Source organism: Hyperolius riggenbachi, chromosome 2, assembly GCF_040937935.1.
Source record: "Hyperolius riggenbachi isolate aHypRig1 chromosome 2, aHypRig1.pri, whole genome shotgun sequence".
In the NCBI taxonomy this organism is placed as follows: Eukaryota; Metazoa; Chordata; class Amphibia; order Anura; family Hyperoliidae; genus Hyperolius; species Hyperolius riggenbachi.
The window spans coordinates 473279913-473306713 of NC_090647.1; the positions used below are offsets into that span (position 1 = coordinate 473279913).

The following is a 26801-nucleotide window of genomic DNA, read 5'->3' on the forward strand; positions in this document are numbered from 1 at the left end:
ACACACAACAAGTACAGTCTACTCCTGGAATAACAAGTGCTGGTATGCTTTCCATATTCCCATTGAACAGATGCAGTCTCTTGCCCTCCTCATATTATAAGTGCAGCTATGCACACCCCATAAAGCAAGTACAATCTTGTGGCCTCCCCCTAACACACACACTTATCACACACACACACACGCGCGCGCGCACATCACACACACACACTCATCACACACACACTCATCACACACACACTCATATCACATAAAGCCAGAGCAATCTCATCAGTCAGGCAACCTTAGCTGGTTCCTGGGACTCGCCTGCCACCTTCTTTCACATCTCTCCATTTCAGCTTACCAAACACAAGGGGGTGCCAAATCTACTACCTTGCTTAAAGCGGATCTAAAGAGTACCTGAAAAAAAATAGTTTCCTGGGGCTTCTGCCAGCCCCCTGCAGCCGACTTGTGCCTTCACCCGTCCTGAACAATCCTCCGTTCCCCCACCACAGCTCATTTTCACTTTGCGCAGTGGATGTCCACTGTGCCTGAGCGGCCCTGGCTAAGCACATCCTCGTTCTGCGCAGATGCAGTAGAGATTTTCTTTACAGGATACGCGTGGCCATGGAGCAGTGGATGTCAACTTAGAAGTCGATTTCCACGGCGTGAAGTGAAAGTGAGCGGCGGCGGGGGAACGGAGGATCGGCGAGGGCACAGGTAGGCTGCAGACAGGGCTGGTTCTAGCTCCAATGGGGCCCTGGGGCAAAAGTAACTTTGGGGCCCTCCTGACCCCCCCTCCCGAACGCATCCATCACTACTTCCATCACTACGCTGCCATAGGTAGTTCCCCCACAGTATAGATAGCCAGATGTGCCCATATGCAGAGCTATGTGAGCGGAAAAACAAGTTAAAACTCACCTGTCAGCGCCACTGGGAACTTCAGCTTTTCTTCTACCGATCACACAGTTTCGTATCTCATCACTGATTCCTCTAGTGGCACAGTAATGAGAGGCGGCACTAGGGGGCAGCAGAGAAGAAACACGGATCTGTGTGACGAGAAGACTTGCATAAGTTCCCAACAGCGCTGTCACGTGGGTTACTGACGTAGTCACATAACGTAGTCACAGGGTCCAGATCTTCAAAATGACTGGACCCCGTGCTGAAAGCACCCCATATTTTTATAGGTCTGAAAATTGTCTGGTCTGCGCAAAAGTGATCCATATTCGTGTGTACAGAACCTTAACAGATCCAATTAGAGTCCAGTAAAAGGTTTAGGCTTTCCCAAAATGAGTCACTGAACATCTTGTGACTTGAGAAAACAGGTTTCTTAGAATCACCGGTTTCATAGCTCCAGCTAGACCATATGCTTAGACATATAGCAGCTAATAAAATCTGAACTAATTAAATCATGTTTAAGCAGGTTCTCAAACGGTGTCTGCTTTTCTAGTGAATTATGACTCAAATGAAAGTGATTTCATAAAAGTTTGTTATGCTGGGTGGAGAGATCTCCCAAACTGCCCAAGCCAAGCCCCAGCAGTCTTATGGAATAACTATTACAGAAGATGTAAACAATGAACTATGGCTGGTGCTGGGGTAACCTGTCAGTATGATGTTATTAAAGGAAATGCATTATTAGGAATTATTTGTAGATGTTTGCTATATTTGGAGATGGCTTTAAAGGGACCCTGAGCAGAGGTAAAAAAAAAAAGGAAAGCTGGACTTACCTGGTGGTTCCTCCAGCCCCCCGTAGCCCGCGAGGTCCTTCATGGTCCTCTGGGTCCCCTCCGTGTTCCCACTGGTGGCTCCGTAAACCTGGGGACTTCAGCTGAAGTCATGCATGCCTGGCCATCCATGCACTCGACGTGGTCATGCACACGTCGCTGTAAGGGTCCTGCGCATGCGCGGTACTCCAAAGACTGAACTGCGCAGGACCCTACGGCGACAGGCATATGATTGCGCCGGGTGCATGGATGGGCCGCACATGTGTGACTTTAGCCAAAGTCGCCAGGTTTACAGAACTGCCAGTGGGACCACGGAAGGAACCCAGAGGACACCGAAGGACCTCACGGGCTACAGGAGGCTGGAGGAAGCCCCAGGTCCAGATTTCCTTTTTTTTACCTCAGTTCAGGGTCCTTTTAAAATAAACCAGAAGTTACAGACTACCCAACAAGCTCATGGTGAACCAGAACTCCGAGGAGTGTGTAAGGGGCTACAAAGACCAAAAAGCCCTCTTTACTAAGATTTTACGCAAAACAATAATTTGCAATTCTTAAAGAGACACTGATGTGGAAAATAATTATGATATAATGAATTGGTTGTGTAGTACAGATAATTACTAGAACATTAGAAGCAAAGAAAATATTCTCATATTTTTATTTTCAGTTATGTAGTGTTTTTTATAACATTGCATCATTCTCTAATATTTGCAGTTTACACACTACTCAACATTCTAAATGATTTTACAGAACAGGCTAGTGAACTTTTGACCTGTCCTCTGGAGAAGAAAAAACAATTGTAACGCTGGCTGTGATGCAGGCTATGAAGTGTACACTGAATATACGATAATCGAGGTCAGATCGTCAACTGAGGTCATACACGAGGTCAGAGATATGCGGTACACAGGGACTGAGGCAGAGCAAGGTCAATAACAGACTAGGATCATACACTGGTAATAAGATGGCTAACGTTCAGTAGGCTGAGACAGGTGCGAAAACGTTATACAGGCCGAAGTCATACACATAAGTCAGATGTCAGTCGTATTGGAAGGATCAAACAGGAGCGAACTCAGGGACAGGCCGAGTCATACACAGATATCATATGGAAGTAATACAGAGGGGCTAGGCAGATTCGAGGGCAAGAGGCAGGTAAAGGTCGATACACAGAACAATATACAATATTACAATAATACAATACTGACTGACTAGAGTACATATATATCGCGCTGATGCGCAATATATGAAATGTAGCTCTCCGGGTCTTTAACTAGACTAAGTAGTAGAGTAAGGTCCAGCGCACAGTGACCTGATAGCTATAACGTACAGCGAGCAACTGAATGCCCAGGGCTTATATAGCAGGTGTAGAGCAATGAAAATTGTGAGTGACCTCTCTCACCCTGGCCACAGTTTCTTCAGTCGACTGAAACTGGGCCGGAGGTTCCGATCCATCCCTGCTAAGACTACTAGGCGTATGAACACTTTTTTCCCCACGGCCGTTAGACTCTTGAACTCTGCCCATTCCACTGACCCCCCTGCAGCAGCAGATCGGACTACTAATATCTGACTTCAGCTGCGGCCGCTCTGTTTAACACCTTGCTTAGGCCGGACTGGAATTATCTTCTGCTACACGCTGCTCTGTTTACTGCCTTGCTTAGGTCAGACTTGAATTATCTTCTGCTACACACTGCTGTCGCTGCTAGACGTGCGACTGCCCTACTGCAAATGTGTATTACTCCTGTTCTGTTGTTTTGCTGCCTCACTACTCTTGTCCTGCTGTATTATTCTGTCTGTTTGTACTACTCTTTCTGTGCCAACCAATGTGCCAAATCCAATTCCGGGCACGGTCCAACTGTGCTTGGCGAAATAAACGAATTCTGATTCTGATTCTGAATAGAGCATGGATAAAGCCCCGAGGAGAATCAGACCAATCAGCAACATCCCTGTAGCAAGTGTCAGCGCTGACCCACATCTACAGGGGCGCCAGGGATACAAACATGCTGACTCATGTCTACAGGGGAGACAGGGACTGACCAAAGAGGAAGAGGAAGCTTCCTCCAGGTGCTCCACACTATCAGAGCAGCCTCCAGAGACCATACCAGATAAGTTTGTTACAACAATACAGTGATTGACAGTTGAGATAACAAGCTTCAGAAGACAGAGCTCTCTGCGACTTTTAGTGGAACTCAGTGGCTCTTTTGCATAGATAACAACTGGAGTTTCTTAACTCTTCATAAACTGGAAACGATATTAGACTTACGTCTCTGCTTCTAATGTTTTATTTCTTAGCTGTACTACACATAGAAATCATTATATCATATATTTTTTTCGCTTCAGTGTCTCTTTAAAACAGAAGGTATTTATGATAATTCAGTAAACCTGAAGTAATGGAAATGTTGTCAGCTTTTTGTAAACTTCCTTTAAAAAAAATGCTACTTCCCTCGCTGATATTATCATCTTCAACCTTTAATACTGTGTGAGCCACTAAGCCAGAACAAGCATGTAGATAAGGTGTTCTGACTCCAGTGGCTACATGCTTTTATAGGTGTGACTCAGATGCCAGTGTTTCCGCAAACGACCAGCACTTCAACTTTACATGAATCTGAAATGACGTGGCTTTATTCAGGAGTAGAAGCTTTGTTCATAGTGACATGCCAATGTCATTATCAACTGAACCTTTACCTCTGAATAAAGCCATGTAATTTCAGGTTCATCCTTAATAAAGCCAAGTAATTTCAGGTTCACCCTTAATAAGGCCACGTAATTTCAGGTTCATTTATACAGTGGCTTGCAAAAGTATTCGGCCCCTTGAAGTTTTCCACATTTTGTCACATTACTGCCACAAACATGAATCAATTTTATTGGAATTGTACATGAAAGACCAATACAAAGTGGGGTACACGTGAGAAGTGGAACGAAAATCATACATGATACCAAACATTTTTTACAAATAAATAACTGCAAAGTGGGGTGTGCGTAATTATTCAGCCCCCTTTGGTCTGAGTGCAGTCAGTTGCCCACAGACATTGCCTGATGAGTGCTAATGACTAAATAGAGTGCACCTGTGTGTAATCTAACATCAGTACAAATACAGCTGCTCTGTGACGGCATCAGAGGTTGTCTAAGAGAATATTGGGGGCAACAACACCATGAAGTCCAAAGAACACACCAGACAGGTCAGGGATAAAGTTATTGAGAAACTTAAAGCAGGCTTAGGCTACAAAAAGATTTCCAAAGCCTTGAACATCCCACGGAGCACTGTTCAAGTGATCGTTCAGAAATGGAAGGAGTATGGCACAACTATAAACCTACCAAGACAAGGCCGGCCACCTAAACTCACAGGCTGAACAAGGAGAGGGCTGATCAGAAATGCAGTCAAGAGGCCCATGGTCTACAGCTCAGGTGGTGGAATCTGTCCATAGGGCAACTATTAGTTGTGCACTGCACAAAGTTGGCCTTTATGGAAGAGTGGCAAGAAGAAAGCCGTTGTTAACAGAAAAGCATAAGAAGTCCCGTTTGCAGTTTGCCACAAGCCATGTGGGGGACACAGCAAACATGTGGAAGAAGGTGCTCTGGTAAGATGAGACCAAAATTGAACTTTTTGGCCAAAACACATAACGCTATGTGTGGCGGAAAACTAACACTGCACATCACTCTGAACACACCGTCCCCACTGTCAAATATGGTGGGGGCAGCATCATGCTCTGGGGGTGCTTCTGTTCAGCAGAGACGGGGAAGCTGGTCAGAGTTGATGGGAAGATGGGTGAAGCCAAATACAGGGCAATCTTGGAAGAAAACATCTTGGAGTCTGCAAAAGACTTGAGATTGGGGCGGAGGTTCACCTTCCAGCAGGACAACGACCCTAAACATAAAGCCAGGCCAACAATGGAATGGTTTAAAACAAAACATAACCATGTGTTAGAATGGCCCAGCCAAAGTCCAGATCTAAATTCAATTTGAGAATTTGTGGCAAGGTCTGAAAACTGCTGTTTACAAGCGCTGTCCATCTAATCTGACTGAGCTGGTGCTGTTTTGCAAAGAAGAATGGGCAAGGATTTCAGTCTCTAGATGTGCAAATCTGGTAGAGACATACCCTAAAAGACGAATTGCAGCAAAAGGTGGTTCTACAGAGTATTGACTCAGGGGGCTGAATAATTAAGCACACCCCACTTTGCAGTTATTTATTTGTAAAAAAATGTTTGGAATCATGTATGATTTTTGTTCCACTTCTCACGTGTACACCACTTTGTATTGGTCTTTCATGTGGAATTTCAATAAAATTGATTCATGTTTGTGGCAGTAATGTGACAAAATGTGGAAAACTTCAAGGGGGCCGAATACTTTTGCAAGCCACTGTATTTTAAGCGCATGTGTGCTCTGACAGGTTGACTATTTCATTCATCTGTAAAGGCCAATAATCACACTAGTACGAACTCAGCCATGGCGGACTATAACAACTGCCATGGCCAGAACCGGGCAGTCAGACCATACAGCACTCGCACAACGATCGATAAAGTTACGACAAGTTGCATTTTTAGCGATGCCAGAGCTCTGCACAACACCATCACTCCTCCCCCAAAGGCTTACAATCTAAGGGGGGGAGGGACACTAGGGCTGCAGAATAGGTGCTTGGCGGATAGAGTTAAGTTGTGAGATAGAGGGGGGTAGGCCATCTTGTACAGGTGTGTTTTGAGGGCCTGTTTGAAGGCGTTATAGCATAGACTCAACAGTAATGTATAATGTATTTGCATCACATTTTCCCTCAATGATCTTAAGCTACATACTCACCTCTCCATGCAGGAAGATGGATCCAGTGATGTCTCCCTGATGACAAACACTCCCCCGATCTATCTTCCGGCCGGTGGGTATGCGCGATGGTACTTTGATCACAGTACTTTGCACGGGAGTCGTCGGGGAACCTCCATGATTGGCATTATCGTGCAATGCTAAGCGACGTTCGTGTGATCGTGTGCCTGTACTCACGTTGCGAGATTTTGGGAACGGCCATTTGGCGCTCAAAAAAAACGCCGGCCGTCAGGAAAATTGATGGTAAAATTGTGAGGCGGGTATGGGCCTTTTCTTTAGTGCCTGGTGTATGGGAAACGGATGTACTATAGATTGAAGATGTAGATGTGCTTTGACTTTTTTTTTTGGTTTTCTTCAGATCAAATTGAACTGGAAATGGAGGAAAAGTGCAGAATACTGGAAGCCAGGTACAATGAGAAGGAAAAGCTGAATTTGCATTTAAAGAAGGAGCTTTATCATCGGGAAAATCGAGTTGCAGCTTTGAGATCAAAGCTGAGGGAAAAGGAAAAACGGTTCTTGGAGGAACTGAAGAAAAGAAGTCACAGAGTGACTATCTTGAATACAGAACTGCACAAGCAAACTGAAGCTGCAGCTTACTTATCTTTCCAGTTGCACACCACCAAGCAGAAGCAACAAAGTCCCCAACACAGCGGTCAGGTAGCTTCCTGTCCCTTTGACCTCTCGGTAGTCAAGCAACCTCATCACGAAGGCAAAGTCAAGAGGAGGGTTCACAAGAACCATAGTGCTTGGAGGTCTGAGTGCTCTGCAAGCAGGGATTTAACAAGAGACTCTTTCCAGAGGGAGCAAACAATTAGTTATGATGAGCTGGAACCTATGCCAGACCCAGCACTATTTTTATACCCTAAGAGGTTCCTCCCGCCTCACCGACAGAGACCAGAACCAAAATCCCACAGCCTTGAAAAGGGTGGGCCAAGTCATGTTGGTGGGGCAAAGGCACATACCACTCAGTGGTCTGAAAAGCTTTCATCAGACAATGAGGATATGCCTCCCACTATTCCAGTTGTCAAAGCAAAGCTTCCAAAAGGTGAAAGGGGAAAAAGACGAGCCTTGGCAAGGCAAGACTCTCGAGACTCCGAATGAAGTAGTCAAACTCTGCGATATTGTTATTGTACGGCTATATATAATCTAATTGACCTCAGCAGAATACATACTGATCACAATACCTTCTGTTCATGTGCACTGCTGTCTTTTATTAACGTCTTCCTACAGCTTTTAGATTTCTTCCTCGATGTTAAGTGGAAGATTGTTCAAACTGCTCTGTTCCCAAATAACATATCATCTCTGTGTGTCCTTCCTTCAGTTTTTTTATGATAAACCTTCTCTCTGTTGTATTTTGAAGGACAACTAAAACACTTCATAGCAATATTGTTTCTTCACAAATGAAGACCTAATAAGTTCACTTTAAAAGCCTGTATTCAGTCGAATGCTGATAACCTCCCTCCTCTTCACTATTCTTTCGACCATGACTGAAGTTCTTGGCCATGTCACTTTAAAGCGTAGTTCAAGAAGAACAAAGACTTGATCTTGGCAGCTCTCTCTGTATTGCCCCAAATGGTATTTGTACTTGATTCTTAGGACAATTTTAGATTTCTTTGCTGCTTTGCCTTGCTAAATATCCCAACACAAACTTTAAGCAAATATATTTCATTGACCCTGTGGTCATGATAATCAGGATATTCTAAACTAGGAACAGCTATAGGACTTCTGAATGTTTTTCTTTTTTTCTTTTCGGTTAGATTTTGTTAACAATTTGTATGTTTTAATCAAAAAACAGATTAACTTATGCTCAAGGAATTCAGGAATCCAGTGAATGAAATGTTACTCCAGTACGACTTTTCTACAAAAAGGAAAAAGAGGATTTATTTATTTTTACATCGGCTGAAAATGTTTATCAAACACGATACTCCAGTTTGCACAATTTGAACAAGGAAGGAGCTGGTTTCTTAGTTGCTATTTCTAATATATAAATATATACATATATCAGTTTTTAGTACATACCAAAGCGATGTACGATTTCCTCTAGTGCTTTACGCCATAGAGTCAGTATTATGCTTAGAAGCTGCAGTGGGAATTAGTTGATGAAGTAATTGGCTAGACAGGAAGGCACTTTACTTATTCATCAGCTGAAGTTTATGGCTTTATCAAACCTTTATAAAATAATCGCTTTCCCAACCCCGTCCTTTCATTTCAGCTTTCATTAAACTTTTATTCCCTCCTCGCTTTGACCTTACTCATGAAAATTTGACCATGAATAGTCAATGAGCTTAGCTGAGGCAAGGCTTGTGTTTCTTTGTTTTTTGTTTTTGTTGTTGTTGTTCACCTTCATTGATTAACCCCAAGCAATGTGAAAAGAAAAAGCCATTACATTCCGATCAGTTGTGTCTTTAATCTCATTTGAATGCCTTGTACACACCATGCAATTTCCCATCAAAACAGATGGGTCAAATTGATTATTTCCAACAGGTCCGATCTGATTTCTGATCATTTTTGTGATTGATTTACTGATCGCTTCTATACAAAATCGATCAGAAAAATGATGAGAAATCAGATCGGATCTGTCGGAAATAATCAATTTGACCCATCTATCTGATGGGAAATTGCATGGTGTGTACCAGGCATAACTGTTAAGGTGCCTATACATCTAACGATTGTATCGTTAATGGCCATCTTAAATCTCATGTCAAAGAACTGTTCATCTCATGCATCAAATGTATAGTATGGTCATGTACAGTAACCCACAGCAATCCATCAAATCATGTTTCACAGTGGTCTTACACAGAACTGGAATCTGCATATGCAAGCCTTTGAATATAGTAAAATTCTTATGAAATACTTGTTTACTTTGTTATTTAGCCCCACATGCTTTGTGTGTGGACATCTCTGAAGTAGAGAGAGAGAGAGAGAGATCACCCACAGTCATCAAGTAGCTGCCTTGTCAGATCCATGATCTCACGCATAACACATGCTCACTTTGGGTCCTGAATGACCATAATAGTGTCTAATGACCTTCTACATTATTTTAGCTTCTGGCTCTGTTATTGAACACTGTTGGGTGCATTCTGGGACTATTAATGGTTATCAGCATGATCTCAGGCGTTTGATAAGGCAGCAGCTGTTGCACTAAAGGCACCTGAATATATTAAATAGTAATTAGGCAAAGTACAAATAAGCTATGATCCTCCTCTCTAAAGCTGTGTATAGACATTAGGTTGCAGCTGGCCTAAATAATTTTGATTGCGTGGACTAACAGTCTGATGACAACCTCTGACACTATATACATTGTACTGTCCTATGGACATGACTGATGGAGCAGGTCTCCCAGCTACACATACAGACAACTGGCCCAAATATTACACCATAGTTAGTAGCCAGTGTCAATGTGCAGAAGATGCAGGGACTATGTAGCGATATGAAACTGTCATCTGAAATGATCATGAACAATCATTTGTCTGTTACCAGGAACCCCATAGCCATGTGTTGCAGCATAATGCATGGCCACCATGTGCTGTATTCCCAATATTAATGAGATTTCCTGTGTCCGAATATTTTCACTTTCCTCAATTATAGGTTCTCATTTAGAAGATATCTGTCAAAATTCGATACCAATGAATTTAATTTCCATTTTTCCATTAGCAAATCATACTCATAGCAATTTAAGCAATAACAATAACAAATCATAACAAAAAGGGAAAAGCCATAGTATATTATTGTATATCATGTCAATTTAAACCTGTGGTGTTCATCTGGTCTGTTCTACTTGCTTTGCTACATAAAATTATATAGACTGTTGTGGGTTGTTGGTTTCTGTTCTGCCTGGCTGGAGAGAGAGAGTAAAAGACTATTAGCTCAGAGTTCGGCTTCTTCCATTGTTTGGCACTTTTATTGGCCTGAGGAAGTGGGCTAGAGCAGTGTTCCCCAACGCTGTCCTCAAGGCCCACCAACAGTGCATTTTGTGTGGAAATGCACAGAGGTGGTTAATGAGGGCTGCTGAGACACTGATTACCTCACCTGTGCATGTTTGTGGTTTTCTGCAAAACATGTAATGTTGGTGGGCCTTGAGGACAGGGCTGGGGAACTGTGGGCAAAAGCCCACAGAACACATCGCCAGTGTGTATAAATAAACCTTTTCATTATTCTCCTTGTGTCATCGTAGAAGGTAAGCCACCTCTTCCTCTTCAATTTTATCTGTCTTTAACATAATTTTATTTGTATTTGTGCGCTTCTTAACCCCATGTGTGCAAACAAGTGGTTTGACCCAGCACTCTCAATGGAGACAAGCGTGCTATAGCTGATCAGAACTTGTTGCTCATCAAGTTCAAAAATAGCAAAAAAAGAGATATCAGCAGCACCGCTACAGTGAAAAAGTTAGCTCTTTTATTAGTGCAATAAAATCATGTGGCAAAGATAGAGCTGGAGGCAACTACAGCCCGCTGTTTCGAAGCGACATGCTTCTTCTTCAAGTTGCAAGCTCATTATGAGCTTGCAACTTGAAGAAGAAGCATGTCGCTTCGAAACAGCGGGCTGTAGTTGCCTCCAGCTCTATCTTTGCCACATGATTTTATTGCACTAATAAAAGAGCTAACTTTTTCACTGTAGCGGTGCTGCTGATATCTCTTTTTTTGTTAACCCCATGTGTGTTCATACAAGATAGACTGTTAACAGAAAATGAATAGCATTTCTATCCTATCTACTCATTTGAGGTCAGCTAAGGGGCTGTACACACTGCTGCTTTTTAAAATCGCATGCGCAGGGCCAAATTTACCATAAGGCACGGTAGGCACGTGCCTACAGGCGCCTGATGGTGGAAAGGCGGCTCACTCCCCTCCCCTTTTGCCTCCCTGCCTCTTTCCCTATTCAGAGTCCTGATTAGACTGTAAATGAGAGGTTACTCACCCTACTCTAGACATTCCACTGACGAGCTCTCCCTTTAGTCGGAGCACCACTAGCTGCTTAATATTGAGGGTACCTCGGGTTACCAAAAATATATTAAGGGGCATCTGTAGCTACCTATGACGGGTAAGGGAAGTAAGGGAGAAGTGACAGATGGGCCAGCCAGTACACTTGCAGTATGGTTTGGTGGGGTTTTTTAGGTTCATGGAGGGTGAAGTCTAGAGTGCCAGGACATCTGTGCCTATAGTCTCCTGTGAGGTAAATCCAGGCCTGTGCACGCATTTTTAAAATCGCAAGATCTTTTGAAAAATCATTAAAATCCTGATGACCTGTACACTCAAGTCCCATGCCGGACATTTTGTCTGCACACTGCAGGCACACGTCAGAGAGTGTGTGAAGAGTGCTTGATAATGTGGTTGTGGGGAGAAGGATTCTGCATCTGCCTTTGCCTAGTTGTGCTTGATTGGGGGGGGGGAGGGATTCTGCATCTGTGCATCTGCCTTTGCCTAATTGTGCTTTGATTGGGGGGAGGGGGGATTCTGCAGCTGCCTCACTATGCTGCAGTTGGGGGGGGGGGGGGGAGTGGGGAGAGATGCAAAGTTTAGCATTAGAAATGCTGGCAGATCTCTCAGTCTCTGTAATTTTCAAAGTAGCTTTCGTGCAGAAAAAGTGTGGGCACCCCATTTAATATACAGTCCAGTCACTGATGTACTACTACACGCAAGGCTGCAATTAGCCAGTAACATGTTTTATTAACAGAAATGATGTCTGTATGTCTTGAAAAGTAGTTTTAAAATGGTATTATTTGCATTTGAAGCTAAAATAAAGTTTTATACAAGAAAAAAAAAATATCAAGCTTATGGTGGCCATACATGGTACAATTTTTTCATCCAATCTTACCATTTCTTTGTAGTATAAGGGTAAATTAGGTGAATATACCAAAAGGATAATTTAGGCAGCTCCCTTATATTTCATAGAAATGGTAAGACTGGATGAAAAAATTGTACCATGTATGGCCCCCATAAGATATATAAAGTAGTACCAAACCCTGTATGGTTTCTAGAATTATCTGCTCAGTTTATGTATAATAAATCCAAAAAAGAATTGCTGTATATACAGAACAAAGAGTGATGACTGCTGCTAATGGTGAAAAAAAAACCCCAAAGGTTTGTGTGCCACTCCCTATAACTTCTCTACAGTATCCAGTGGCTGTGGACCCTGGTGCAAGTTTTACATGCGCCCCCCAAGCACCCTATGCATAACAATTGATACGACACACCAAATCCAATCAAGGACAACCACAGTGTTATGCTAGGTACACACGATACAATTTTCTGGCAGATTTACCTGCCAGTTGGATTATTTCCAACATGTCCAATCTGAATTTCAGATCAATTTTCCGACCGATTTTCCATAGAAGTGAATGGAAAATTGGTCAAATAATCGATCAGAAATTAGATCAGACATGTTGGAAATAATCGATCTGCAAGAAAATGTAACGTGTGTACCTAGCATCAGAGGTGCAAGAAGAGGATGGGGAACAATTTGTAATGATCACTACTATTCAAAGCATCTATATAAGTGATTATTACCAGCGCAGGACCAATAAAAAGGTAATACTGTGGTTGAGGGTTGGCCCCTCTGGCCCAAGGGCCCCGGTTTGGTCGCAACCTCTGCACCCCCTATTGTTATGCCACTGACAGTATAGCCAGGGCCCGGCAGAGGCGAGAGAGACTCCAGCCTCAGGGCGCAGTGTAGGAGGGGTCGCACAACCCACTCAGCTATCAATCCTCTATTGTGTTTGAAGCAGAGAGAAATAAGAAAAGGGGATACATGGCAGTGACTGTAAGCCATATAACTAGAAATTAAGGTACTGGGGGCCCTGGGGCGCCTCTTACTCTTATAGCAATCAGTGTGTGATAGCTGGGGTGGGAGGGATGGTGCCCCAGCCTTGGGTGCTGGAGGACCTTGTCCCAGGTCTGAGTATAGCCAATAAGGGATTGCTCTGCTATGAAGTACCTCCCCAAGGGTATCAATGATCCCTGCCTTACACAGGTGCTGATCATACTGTCTGCCTATTTTCATACACTGCAAGTACTAATATGCTATTAGTTACAATATTTTATTAGGCTAGGTTCATAGTGGGACATTATTGTCCTGCGTTATAAACAGGGCTGTGGAGTCGGTCCAAAAATACTCCGACTCCGACTCCTCAGTTTAGGATTCCACCGACTCCACGACTCCGACTCCTCTAATTTGCTTATTACAATTTTGTTGATTAAAAGTATGTAACATGAAATTCGTCTCTTAACTGCCAACGCTTAGGAATTTTACAAGACAACTGAAGTGAGAAGGATATGTAGACTACTATATTTATTCCCTTTAGACTAAAGCTAGTCCTTGGTAAGAGTACTTGTAAAAGGTACAAACCGGAACAAAGAACATCTATCAGGCCCTAGGCGATGTAAGTGTGGGTACATGTAAGAATGATGTGCAGGTACTCTGCAGGGGAATGAGGAGATTGTAAACAGACAACACCTCTGTGTTCAATGTGCACAGCATTCTCAGTGGATTCCCTGTAGCTCTATGGGGAGTGCATATGTAGAGTATAGTACTACTGTGTAACAAAGTAAACCTGAGACAGATGAAATTAAAGTTTTATACATACCTGGGGCTTCCTCCAGCTGCCTTCAGGATAATCAGTCCCTCGTTGTCCTCCTCCACCACCTGGATCTTCTGCTATGAGTCCAGGTACTTGAGCCAGTCAGGCGTAGTGCACATGCACACACTCCGCCGCCAGGAGCATACTACACCTGTGCAGCACTATTGCGCAGGTGCAGAATGCTCCTGGCTGTGGGAGCGGCATGCGGCCGGACAGCGCTGACTGGCTGAATTACCAGGACTCATAGCAGAAGATCCGGGTGGTGGAGGACAGCGAGGGACTGATTAGCCTGAAGGGGGCTGGAGGAAGCCCCAGGTATGTATAAAACTTTACTTTTCATCCGTCTCAGTTACCCTTTAATTTGTAGTCACCAAACCAAATTTTAATAACACATCAAATTATTTGATTTCATCAGCAAAGGGAGTGCATACATTTGCATAAATCAGCATCAATGCAGAATTATTTCCATCTCGTTGACCATCTCTATTAGTGACACAGCTACACATCAGGCTTTATTCTTACAGCATAGATGTTATTTAGTATATATAAGAGATTCCTGTGTACACATCATATATACAGTCACAATCAGATATGTATATCTGACCTTAAAAATACGGGGACTGCTTTATTGAAGCAGCACAAGTAACTAATTTTGATTGGTTTGTTTTATTTTTGTGGACTAAGCATAGCTATTATTACTGTATATATACATTATTTTTAATGACTATTATCTGAGAAATAGAACATTTTATCATATTTTCTATTTTAATTACAGTTACAAATTCATTAGGAGTCGGAGTCGGTGCATTTTTTCCCGACTCCGACTCCAGGCACCCAAAATTGCCCGACTCCGACTCCACGACTCCGACTCCGACTCCACAGCCCTGGTTATAAAGTCATATAACACAGCTTACAGCACTGCAATGTTAAGACTATGTGACAGCGTCGCATTGTAACTGTTGCGTTATGGTAACGCACTGCTGCAGTGCATTACCTCTAAACGCACATGTTAAAAAGATACAGGGAAGCATACTTTTCACTGCCTGTAAGATTCACTGTATCTACTGCTTGTGACGTTAATGCAACGCAACTTTTTTGTTGTAATTTTGATTATTACCAGCGCAGGACCAATAAAAAGGTAATACTGTGGTTGAGGGTTGGCCCCTCTGGCCCAAGGGCCCCGGTTTGGTCGCAACCTCTGCACCCCCTATTGTTATGCCACTGACAGTATAGCCAGGGCCCGGCCGAGGCAGAGGCAAGAGAGACTCCAGCCTCAGGGCGCAGTGTAGGAGGGGTCGCACAACCCACTCAGATATCAATCCTCTAAACGCACATGTTAAAAAGATACAGGGAAGCATACTTTTCACTGCCTGTAAGATTCACTGTATCTACTGCATGTGACGTTAATGCAACACAACTTTTTTGTTGTAATTTTGATTATTACCAGCGCAGGACCAATAAAAAGGTAATACTGTGGTTAAGGGTTGGCCCCTCTGGCCCAAGGGCCCCGGTTTGGTCGCAACCTCTGCACCCCCTATTGTTATGCCACTGACAGTATAGCCATTAATTAATTTTGCATTGCAACTTTAACGTTGCATCACAACACAACGTCTCACTGTGAGCTTAGCCTTAATGTTGTCATGGAATGGTGGAAGACTTTCAGGTTTTTGTTCCAATTTGACTCAAGCAGAGAGTAAGAACTTCTAAAGGAGAGCCAAAAACGAATTATAATCATTTATGATAGAGTTTAAAACCTGCTATAACCACCTTTCATTTCAAAGGACCTGTGTCGGCCTTCAGGCTAGGACCTGCTCTCTGTTTCAAGGGTTCCCAATTAACGGTAGCTAAGAACAGGGGGCTTCGGTAGTAGCACCTTGAGCCTAGTCTGAAGATGGAAACAGAATCCTATAAGGGGAGGAGCAAGAGATGCAGGGCAGTGCTAGATAAGCCAGTACTAATCCTGCTGTGTGTGTTTTTTTACATTTATTTCAATTTAGTAGGGCTTTAATAAATCTCAAATTGCAATTTCTACAGCAGTGGATTCATGTTCACTGCACCCTACTCCACACTCACTATTGAGTGAACACATGGGGCTTGATTCACAAAAGAGTGCTAACTGTTAGCACGTCCGTTTTCGCAATTCGCGGTTTCGCGCGATCGCGAATTTTCACGCGCAATTAACTTTTGCACGCAATCGCAGATTTTTGCACAAAATCGTTGTTTCTGCACGAAAATTCACGATTGCGTGTGAAACCGTTTAATTGCGCTCAAAATTCGTGAAAAATTCGCGCGAAAACGGCCGTGCTAACAGTTAGCACTCTTTTGTGAATCAAGCCCATGGTGTGTCAGTGTGCATGTGTTACAACAGCTGTGAGTGTCATTATGTTGCATAATAATAGAGATCTTTAAATAAGGAGGCGTGGTTTTTAATGGGAGAATTTGTAAGTTGGAGTTATGTCCTATTGCAGACCATAAAGTAAACTTGTAATTCATATAATAATGCGGTGAGCGACCCTGTTTTTTTTTTTGTTTTATGCTATATTTGGCGATCACACTTCTGTAACCTTTGAGGATCTCAGGTGTTGTTCTGGTGGTTTAATAGTCCAAAATCAGTTGTGTACAGGCAGTCCCCAATTTGCAAACCTCCCCCAACCTATGAACGACCTGGTAATGCGAACAGCCCATCAATCCCGTTGCAATGAAGTTGTCTCCCAGCATGACCATCAATTTTCCCCGCCCCCCCTGTGCACCCCAAAGCTCAATCTGTAATGCAGAGTATAGCATAGCAGAATCTGTCCCAACGTTATGTGTCCATACTCTCCTCTCATCTCTCCCTCTAGTGTTGGCATCTCATTCTTGCAGCAGATGTCGGGCACTAGAGAACAAGATGAGTGAAGAGGATGGACACACAGCATTGGACTCTGGCTGGGAGGTAGAGAAGCATGGCTTCCACTGCTCTACAGTATACTCTACATTATAGACTAGGGGAACACAGGACAGGAGGCGCCTAACACCACCAGGGAGACACGGGGGACAAAAGGTCACCTGGGGGACTAAAGGAGGCACAGAGGGTGTGAAGGTGGCTCAGGGGGACTAAAGGAAGTACAGAGGGGTGTAGAGAGAGGCACAGGGACAAAGGTTGCAGCAGAGGGGAACACTTGAGGCCCAAGGAACAGGATAGGACCATGCAGGCACCAGGGGATAGAGGTGGTATAGACAGGGATACTGAAAAGCACATGAAGACACAGGGGGACAGAGGCTGCACAGAGTGGGACACTGAAGGCACAAGGGGACACTGGAAGCACAAAGGAACAGAGGGGGACACTGCATGCACAGTGAGACAGAAGTTGCACAGAGGAGGAGACTGGAGGCACAGGGAACAGAGTGGGCCACTGGAGGCACCGGGGGACAGAGGTTGCACAGGGAGAGGGAGCAGAGGTGGCACAGACGGGAACACTGAAAGCACAGATGGACACAGTAGAAGCACAGGGAAGAGAAGGAGGACACTGGATGCAAAGGAGGGGCACAGAGGAGGCACTGGGGACAAAGTTATAACTGTTCAAACTTACAAACACATTTAGGTTAAGAAAGAACCTACAGTCCCTATCTTGGGTGTTAACTTCCTATATCCTAACATTCCATTATTTTTTTAATTCTCTTTAGACAAAGAGGCTATAAATCATCATTGATTGCATAATGTATTTATTTATATGAAATAATAACATCTCTGGTCAAAGGAAGATTAATTGGAGAGACACTCCTGAAAAATGCCCGCTCTTGCGTTAGGCCCTTTCCCTGCTCTAAATGGCCCACCCACCCCCCCCCCCCCCCCCCCCCTCCACGTCTCTCCCCAGCCTATCTGTGCCTTATGTTCTGTGATGAGACACACATAGGTGCAGCAAGTGACCCTGGGGATGCAGCCATATTTTTTTTTTAATTAACCAAAATGAAACGTGGCCATTGCGGGACACAGGAGTGGCAGACGGCGGTAATCAAGCTTGAACTGAAACAAGTAAAAATAAACATACACACGTTATACTTACCTCCCATGTAGTCTACTCCTCAATGCCCTCGATTCATAGAAGGCTGTGCGATAAAAAAAAATCTGGACGTTAAAATACCGCATTCGGTATTTTAGACTTTTGTGTGCTAATTCATAAAAATGTTCACAGGTGCAGTAGAAGTTTGGTAATTTGCCAGCTTCAATACACAAAAACTTGTTCAGTAACAGCAGAGCAGTGGGGAGCTGTCTGTTTTGTTACAAGCTGTTTTGTGCAGTGAGGGCATTACAATAGTAAGAGACAATTAGATATCCCTTCAGAATGTACATATTTGTTTTACTGCCTCTGCTCGCTCTGAATCTATTAGTCTTTCTTAACATTTTATTTATTTACCACAGTTTAGATGAACTCCAAGAAACTTTTAAACATGCCCTGCTTAGGTGATTTCTCCACTAGTTCCTCTGCATCTTCAAACAGGAACCTAAAAGGTTATACGGCTGAAGGGCTCCAGGGGAAACCGATTTTGTTCCGTTTTCTCCTGGGGGAAGAAAAGCTTGTTCCACCCAAGGAGAGCCTTCGCAACCTATCAACATCCGATCAGCGGGACTTGTAGGAGACGTGGGCTGTGTCTATTGGCTCTGCTCATGTCAGTCATAGCTTATCCCTCTCTGCTTGTGTGAGTCATGGCTGGCTCCTCACAGACTCGAACCTGATTTCGCCACACCAGAGGTAATGTTTCTTGGTTTTTATCGCACGTTGTAGTCTTTATAAATTGTCGTTAACTGACATGTGTTGAGGTATCTACCGCACAAGTTGGTAATTTACCTCACTGCTTGGTAATTTCAGCTTTTCATGCGGTAACAGCCTTTACGAATTGACATTTTCCTAATGCACAGTAAAGTCAGCTTTTTTTTCTGCATTACCGAATGTGGTAATGCTTTATGAATCAAGGCCAATCTCTTTCTCCTCTCCTGTGTCCTGTTTGTCCACTGTGATCAATAGAATTCTCCATCCTTCATTTTAAAACTGATGATGGTCATCACTCCGCTAACCTGTAATATCTGTAATATCTCCCACTTGAGCCATAGGGAAACACGGACATTACTTTTCACATCAGTTGTCCCTTCAGTTATAACTGACAGCATGTTCAACTGTCTATGAAGTGCTTTTGTCCTATGTGTAAATCAATACCAGCAACTTATTGTTTTTTTTTTTATTTTGTTTATGTCCTTATTGCCTGTATAAGGTAGAGCCAGAAGACTGTCTTACCTCCCTTACTTCAATAAAGCCACACTTTGGTGATATCATACCAGGGTAGACGTTGCTAGACATTTACTGGTTTAGTCAGCAAGTCCTAGACTCCTAGATGCTAAGACTTAGGGCCAGATCACACGGGGGTCTGCTCAACATTTACCGCCAGACGTGGCTCTCATCGTTAAAGTGCTGCCCGTTCTAGTGAATGGGCAGTGCATGTACCATCATTTACCGCTGTTTGCGTGAATGCCCTCTTCCGAACCCAATTTTACCTAATGTTTCAGCAGACCCTGAAAGCAACATGGTGCTTCCAGATTTGCTACCCACCACGGCTGAAAACTGCAGAAAGTTGTCAAACGCTTGCAGAAAAACGCTTGCAGAAAAGCATTTGAACCTTCCCTGTAACTGGTATTCCTGCCTAAATTCTTATTTCACTTGAGGATAGAGTAGGGAAAGTTTAGAATTCATGTGTGGTTTTATTGCTGTCTAGTCGCCTATTGGGAAGAGTTCCTTTCATTTACTCTTTTAGGCCTTGTTCGCATCATAAATCGCTGACGCCAGCGTTTTGAGATTTTGTAAGCGATTTTTTCTAGCGCCTCCCGGTGCTTACCTGCGTGGTAGCGATTTTTTTATAAAGTGCTTTTCTAAGCGCTTTTGCAGAGCGATTTGTTTTTTCACTTCCTGACGACTTTTTTTTTTTTAATTATTTACATTTTTGGGGGGGGGGGGGGGAGCGCCGCTGCAGCAGCCAGCACTTACTTAGAGTTCTTACAGTTTGCAAGCGACCCGCCGCCACCATCCACAATGGTTTTGTCTCTGTGCGCTCTGACTGACTCTCATCACACAGCGATGAGCCAGCCAGAGCAGAGGGAGCCACTTGCACGTACGGGGAGGGGGGCGTGGCTTGACATTGTGTCTGACTCTGAGGTAGCATGAAATACATTGGCCTCCTATGCTCCGCCCCCCCCCCCCATTTGAATGGACTTGGACGAGCCGAGCCCAGGAAAAGTGACTCCTCCTCCTCCTCCCTCAGCTCCATTTTAGATCACGCAGGAGGAGGACAGCATTGCATGAGGTGGTCGGGTCAGGAGTCACTCGGTCGGGAGCCACGTGAAGCAGCTGCTGCAGCCCAGCCACAGCTACCCAGCCCACCCAGCTAGTTATCGGTGGCAGCCTGCCCACTCGCCCAGGCAGACAGGTACCCAGCAACCACCCTCGCCCAGCCCAGAGGCAGCAGGCCCCAGCCGCCCAGGCAGCACAGCAGGCCACCACCAGCTAGCCCAGGGTCACAGGCAGCAGGCCCCAGCCGCCCAGGCAGCACACCAGGCCACCACCAGCTAGCCCAGGGTCACAGGCAGCAGGCCCCAGCCGCCCAGACAGCACAGCAGGCCACCACCAGCTAGCCGAGGGTCACAGGCAGCAGGCCCCAGACAGCACAGCAGGCCACCACCAGCTAGCCCAGGGTCACAGGCAGCAGGCCACCACCAGCTAGCCCAGGGTCACAGGCAGCAGGCCCCAGACAGCACAGCAGTCCACCACCAGCTAGCCCAGGGTCACAGGCAGCAGGCCCCAGCCGCCCAGACAGCACAGCAGGCCACCACCAGCTAGCCCAGGGTTACAGGCAGCAGGCCACCACCAGCTAGCCCAGGGTCACAGGCAGCAGGCCCCAGCCGCCCAGACAGCACAGCAGGCCACCACCAGCTAGCCCAGGGTCACAGGCAGCAGGCCCCAGCCGCCCAGACAGCACAGCAGGCCACCACCAGCTAGCCCAGGGTCACAGGCAGCAGGCCCCAGCTGCCCAGACAGCACAGCAGGCCACCACCAGCTAGCCCAGGTTCACAGGCAGCAGGGCCCAGACAGCACAGCAGGCCACCACCAGCTAGCCCAGGGTCACAGGCAGCAGGCCCCAGCCGCCCAGACAGCACAGCAGGCCACCACCAGCTAGCCCAGGGTCACAGGCAGCAGGCCCCAGCCACCCAGACAGCACAGCAGGCCACAGGCAGCAGGCCCCAGCCGCCCAGACAGCACAGCAGGCCACCACCAGCTAGCCCAGGGTCACAGGCAGCAGGCCCCAGCCGCCCAGGCAGCACAGCAGGCCACCACCAGCTACCCAGGTCCCCAGCCCAGGGTCACAGGCAGCACAGCAGGCCACCAGCTACCCCAGCCAGGGTCGCAAGACCCAGCCGCCCAGGCAGCAGGCCACCACCAGCTACCCCCAGCCCAGGGTCGCAGGCAGCAGGCCCCAGCCGCCCAGGCAGCAGGTCACAGGCAGCAGGCCCCAGCCACCCAGCCTAGGCAGCAGGCCACCAGCTACCCAGCCCAGGTCACAGAGGCTCCTAGAACTCCACTCGCTGCCAACCACATAACTGAGAAAGACCCTGAGGCTCAAAGAGCAGCCGAAGTTCTGAGGCTTTGGCCTCCTCCCCGGCTCCCCCTACAGCTCCCTGATGCTGAGAGAGACGTCGGGCGTACTCACGCTGGCCTGACTTCTCTGCATCTTTGCCATGTGTGGTACCGGTGGGAAATACCAGAGCTGGACAGAGACGAGGAGACAGAGCGAGTGAATGATTGAGCAGCCAGCCATGACAGCAGAGAGAGGAGCTGCAGCCCGAGCCTGCCAGTGACAGCCTCTAGCCTGCCTCACAGACACCCAGAGGGACATAGCTGCCATAGCCAGCCCAGCAGAGTGCACAGAGACAGAGCCTGCCAGCCAGACACATGACAAAAGGGGAGGAGGTAATGTACAATGCTCTGTTGTGTTCCTTTTGCCCATACTCCTCTCTTGAATACTGTTAAGGCTGGTTCACACGGACGTCTGCGTGGCGTCGCGTTTGATGACGTGCGGCGGCTGCTGCGCGGTCAGGCTTTCAGTAGCCGTCGCGTCCGGATGCGGTCGGCGTTTTTATCTCCCAAGGGGGACATTACCCGTCGCGCTTGGCAGCCCCTGGAAGCTACATGTAGCTTCCAGGGCGGCCACGAACGCAAGCGAAAATCGAGACCCGAACGCCGCGTTCGTGTAAACGCGTGTAAAAGCTCGGTCCAAATGTTTAACAAGACGTTCCGAACGCTTGAGGTAAGCGTTCCGCAAGCGTCCGTTTGAACCAGCCCTAACACTTTCTGTACCTGTCTATCTGCTTACCCTATGTCTCTCTCTCTGCCCACCCTCTCTAACCCTCCTTCCAACTCTCACTGAAATGCTGCCCACTGTACGATTATTTTCTGGTGAAATTTGCGATTAGCTCTCATTGCGATCATTCTCTGCTGAAATGTTGCTCTGATAGCGATTATTCTCTGGTGAAATGTGGCTCTCATTGCGATCATTCTCTGCTGAAATGTTGCACTGATTGCGATTATTCTCTGGTGAAATGTGGCCCTCATTGCGCTTATTCTCTGGTGAAACATTGCTGCTTTACGATTATTTTATGGTGAAATGCTGCCCCATTACAGCTATTTTATAGTAAAACACTGCCCCATTACGATTATTTGGCACCTATAGGGGGGGGGGCCCATCCAAATTTTTGCAAGGGGGCCCAGTGATTTCTAGTTATGCCCATGACTACTACCTACACTGAGGATACCTATAGACCTGGCTATACTGGGGACACCTATATGTCTATATTGGGGACACCTATAGACCTGGCTACTTTATACTGTACCTATACTTATTTATATAGCGCCAACATATAACGCAGCGCTGTACAGAGTATGTATTGTCTTGTCACTAACTGTCCCTCAGAGGGGCTCACAATCTGATCCCTACCATAGTCATACGTCTATGTATGTATCGTAGTCTAGGGCCAATTTTTAGTGGGAAGCCAATGAACTTATCTGTATCATATGGTATTGGGATGTGGGAGGAAACCAGAGTGTCTGAAGGAAACCCACACAGACACAGGGAGAACATACAAACTCTTTGCAGATGTTGACCTGGCTGGGATCTGAACCGGGAACCCAGCGCTGCAAGGCGAGAGCGTTACCCACTACGCCACCGTGCTGCCATACTACTGGACTATATTGTACTGCCATCTTCAGCAGTACTTCAGAGTACGTAGTCATGTCACTGACTATCCTCTGAGGATCTTAGAATCTAATCCTATCATAGTCTAATGTCCTACCATATTATTATGTATTTATATAGCACTGACATCTTCTGCAGCACTTTGCAGAGAACATAGTCCTGTTACTGACTTTTCTCAGGGGAGCTCACAATCTAATACCTACCACTATTTTGCGCGAGAGAACACCGGCTAATGTGTGGTTTGTTTTTTTTTGGGGGGGGGGGGGGGGGAATATTTTTTACTTGCTTTTTTAGGGTCACTTTACTTATACCCGGGGAGAAAACATGACCCCACCGACTTTGGGCTGCACTCTCACTAGGAAATTTTAATTGGCCACACCCACTGTATGTTATGGACACGCCCACTGCAGACCATGACCACGCCCATTTTTCTCCCCTAGGCACCCCAAACCTATGGCGCCCCCCCCGAGGAGGGCGGGGCGCCATAGGTTTGGGGTGCCTAGGGGAGCCCAAACCCTAAATACAGCCCTGCTGCTGGGTTCTGGACCGACCGGCTTGACTCCTCTAATTTGCATATTACAATTTTGTTGATTAACAGTATGTAACGTGAAATTCGTCTCTTAACTGCCAACGCTTAGGAATTTTACAAGACAACTGAAGTGAGAAGGATATGTAGACTACTATATTTATTCCCTTTAGACTAAAACTAGTCCTTGGTAAGAGTACTTGTAAAAGGTACAGACCGGAACAAAGAACATCTATCAGGCCCTAGGCAATGTAACTGTGGGTACATGTAAGAATGAGGTGCAGGTTCTCTGCAGGGGAATGAGGAGATTCTTCCTCTATTACACATTCTTCATGCACAATCTGAACAAGGTTTATGGGTGATAGACAACACCTCTGTGCTTAATGTGCACAACATTCTCAGTGGAATCCCTGCAGCTCTGTGGGGAGTGCATATGTAGAGTATAGTACTACTGTGTAACAAAGTAAACCTGAGACAGATGAAATTAAAGTTTTATACATACCTGGGGCTTCCTCCAGCCCCCTTCAGGCTAATCAGTCCCTCGCTGTCCTCCTCCGCCACCTGGATCTTCTGCTATGAGTCCAGGTACTTGAGCCAGTCTGGTGTAGTACGCATGCACACACTCCGCCGCCGGGAGCGTACTACACCTGCGCAGCACTATTGTGCAGGTGCAGAATGCTCCTGGCTGTGGAAGCGGCACATAACCAGACTGCTCTGACTGGCTGAATTACCTGGACTCATAGCAGAAGAATCAGGTGGCGGAGGAGGACAGCGAGGGACCGAATGGCCTGAAGGGGGCTGGAGGAAGCCCCAGGTATGTATAAAGCTTTTCTTTTAATTCGCCTCAGGTACCCTTTAATTCATAGTCACCAAACCAAATTTTAACAACATATCAATTTATTTGATTTTATGAGCAAAGAAAGTGCGTACATTTGCATAAACCAGCATCAATGCAGAATTATTTCCATCTCATTGACCATCTCTATTAGTGACATGGCTACACATCAGGCTTTATACTTACAGCATAGATGTTATTTCGTATATATAAGAGATTCCTGTGTACACATCATATATACTGTACAGTCACAATCAGATATGTATATCTGACTTTAAAAATACGGGGACTGCTTTATTGAAGCAGCGCAAGTAACTAATTTTGATTGGTTTATTTCATTTTTGTGGACTGAACACAGCTATTACTGTATATATACATTATTTTTAATGACTATTATCTGAGAAATAGAACATTTGATCATATTTTCTATTTTAATTACAGTTACAAATTCATTAGGAGTCGGAGTCGGTGCATTTTTTTCCAACTCCGACTCCAGGCCCCCAAAATTGCTCCAACTCCACGACTCCTACTCCGACTCCACAGCCCTGGTTTAAACAGTAGAAGGCGCCCTACTGTTTAAACTTCCTGCCGGGACAGGAAGTTCAGTGAAGCCTGCCGGACTCGGAGCCCAGTTGAGAAGGAGCAGCGGGGACACGCGCCGGCCAGAGCAGGTAATTTATTGGCGCTGTATTGTGTCGGTCGTCGGGCATTCGAACACCGCTATCGACGCACTCCAACCCGCCGGCGATCGAGCAAAATATTCCGCACGGACGGATCGACGGGAATCGACGGGAAACGATTGATTTCGGGCGGAAATCGATCGTTCTGTCATCGTTTGCTCAACAATTTCACAGCAGATTCGATCACAGTGATCGAATCTGCTGCATATCGGCAGGAAAATCGTTAGGTGTATGAGCCCCTTTTACCTGCAGGCCACCTGTAGGATTCAGGTTGTACACATTCATGTTAAATGTCACTTCAAGTTTAAAATACAACGATCGCAAAAAATTGTAAAATTAAAAATGTACAAATGTCCTGTGGGGAATGGATTCTTAGTTATTTCTTTACGTACAAAAGCACTCACTTCCCTTCTTCATTATCAGCATTTTGCAATCCGATTCCCATCACTTGCAGATCGCAAAATGTTAGGTATTTATTTAACAAATGGAGCAATCGCACTAGTGCATTGTGGCAACGTTTTGCTGTAATGCCAAAATGCATACGAAAACGCATGTACCGGTAATGATTTTCTGTGGGGCGGCTGTGTCTTCAGGAGGCGTTTGAAATTCTGAATGGTGTTCAGATAAAATACGACCTGCACTACTTTTCCACACAAGGCTTGGGAGACCTCATTGAAACACATACGTTAAAATGCACACAAAACACTTTACGCAGCAAAACAATGGAGGGAGATCATCGGTGGTTCCCGCAGACACACGTATGGTACCTCCTTAACTTAAACGGATGTTTACATTTGTGCGCTGTGTTTGCTATGTAATTTTTCCCAATTGTGGTCATTGCGCCTGCTGCATTTTCTGTGTGCTTAAAGGACATCCGGGGAAAAAATAAACGGATGAGAAAGACAATTGTATGATATCTATCCTTCTCGTAAAAATGACTATTTTTTAGCTATCCCACGGTTTTAGTTTATATTTAAATCTAGTTTTTAGGTTTTTACTGTTTCATTGTCTCTGCTCAAATCAATGAATTATTGAGCCTTTTTATCTCTTTTCTGCTTTTCAGAAGCCATTTACTGACAGAAAAGTGTGTTATGGCTGTAATTACTTATCAGTGAGGGTTACGCTATAGTCAGACCCAGTCCGACCTGGTCCCGACCCAGACAAAAACTGTCACTTGCATACCTGATGTTTAACTCTTTCAGGCAGAGAATGAAAAAAAGGAACACAGCCTAGTTATTGGTGTGCTTGGCACTGTACATACACATGTCTATCTCATGATGTCACATGTAACCTCGGTTGTCCTTTAAGCTTCTATACAGTCTGGCAATTTAAAATTATTTTCCGCCTGTCTTTTTTTCTTTCGCCGCAAATTGCGAACACAAACGCACCACAAGTGCACCGTACACCCCACGAATCA

General features: G+C 45.3%; 1 protein-coding gene and 1 long non-coding RNA gene across 8 annotated transcripts in view; one reads left to right on the forward strand and one right to left on the reverse strand.

The window, feature by feature from the left end:
• CCDC92B (coiled-coil domain containing 92B) overlaps positions 1 to 7685 on the forward strand; it is a 97411-nt gene extending 89726 nt beyond the window's left edge. For all 6 annotated transcript variants that reach the window (XM_068270234.1, XM_068270231.1, XM_068270230.1 and 3 more), the window contains one exon: positions 6856 to 7685. In XM_068270234.1, coding sequence (XP_068126335.1) covers positions 6856 to 7598 — 743 coding nt within the window. In that variant the 3' untranslated portion in view covers positions 7599 to 7685. The remainder of the gene's footprint in view (positions 1 to 6855) is intronic.
• LOC137547065 (uncharacterized) overlaps positions 1 to 19188 on the reverse strand; it is a 31809-nt gene extending 12621 nt beyond the window's left edge. The window contains exons 1-2 of one of the 2 annotated variants that reach the window (XR_011026458.1): positions 18465 to 19188; positions 18114 to 18156 (exon numbers count right to left, since the gene is read on the reverse strand). This is a non-coding gene — a long non-coding RNA (uncharacterized lncRNA). The remainder of the gene's footprint in view (positions 1 to 18113; positions 18157 to 18464) is intronic. The other variant, XR_011026459.1, reaches the window with a different exon arrangement.
• Between the last annotated feature and the right edge of the window lie 7613 nt (positions 19189 to 26801).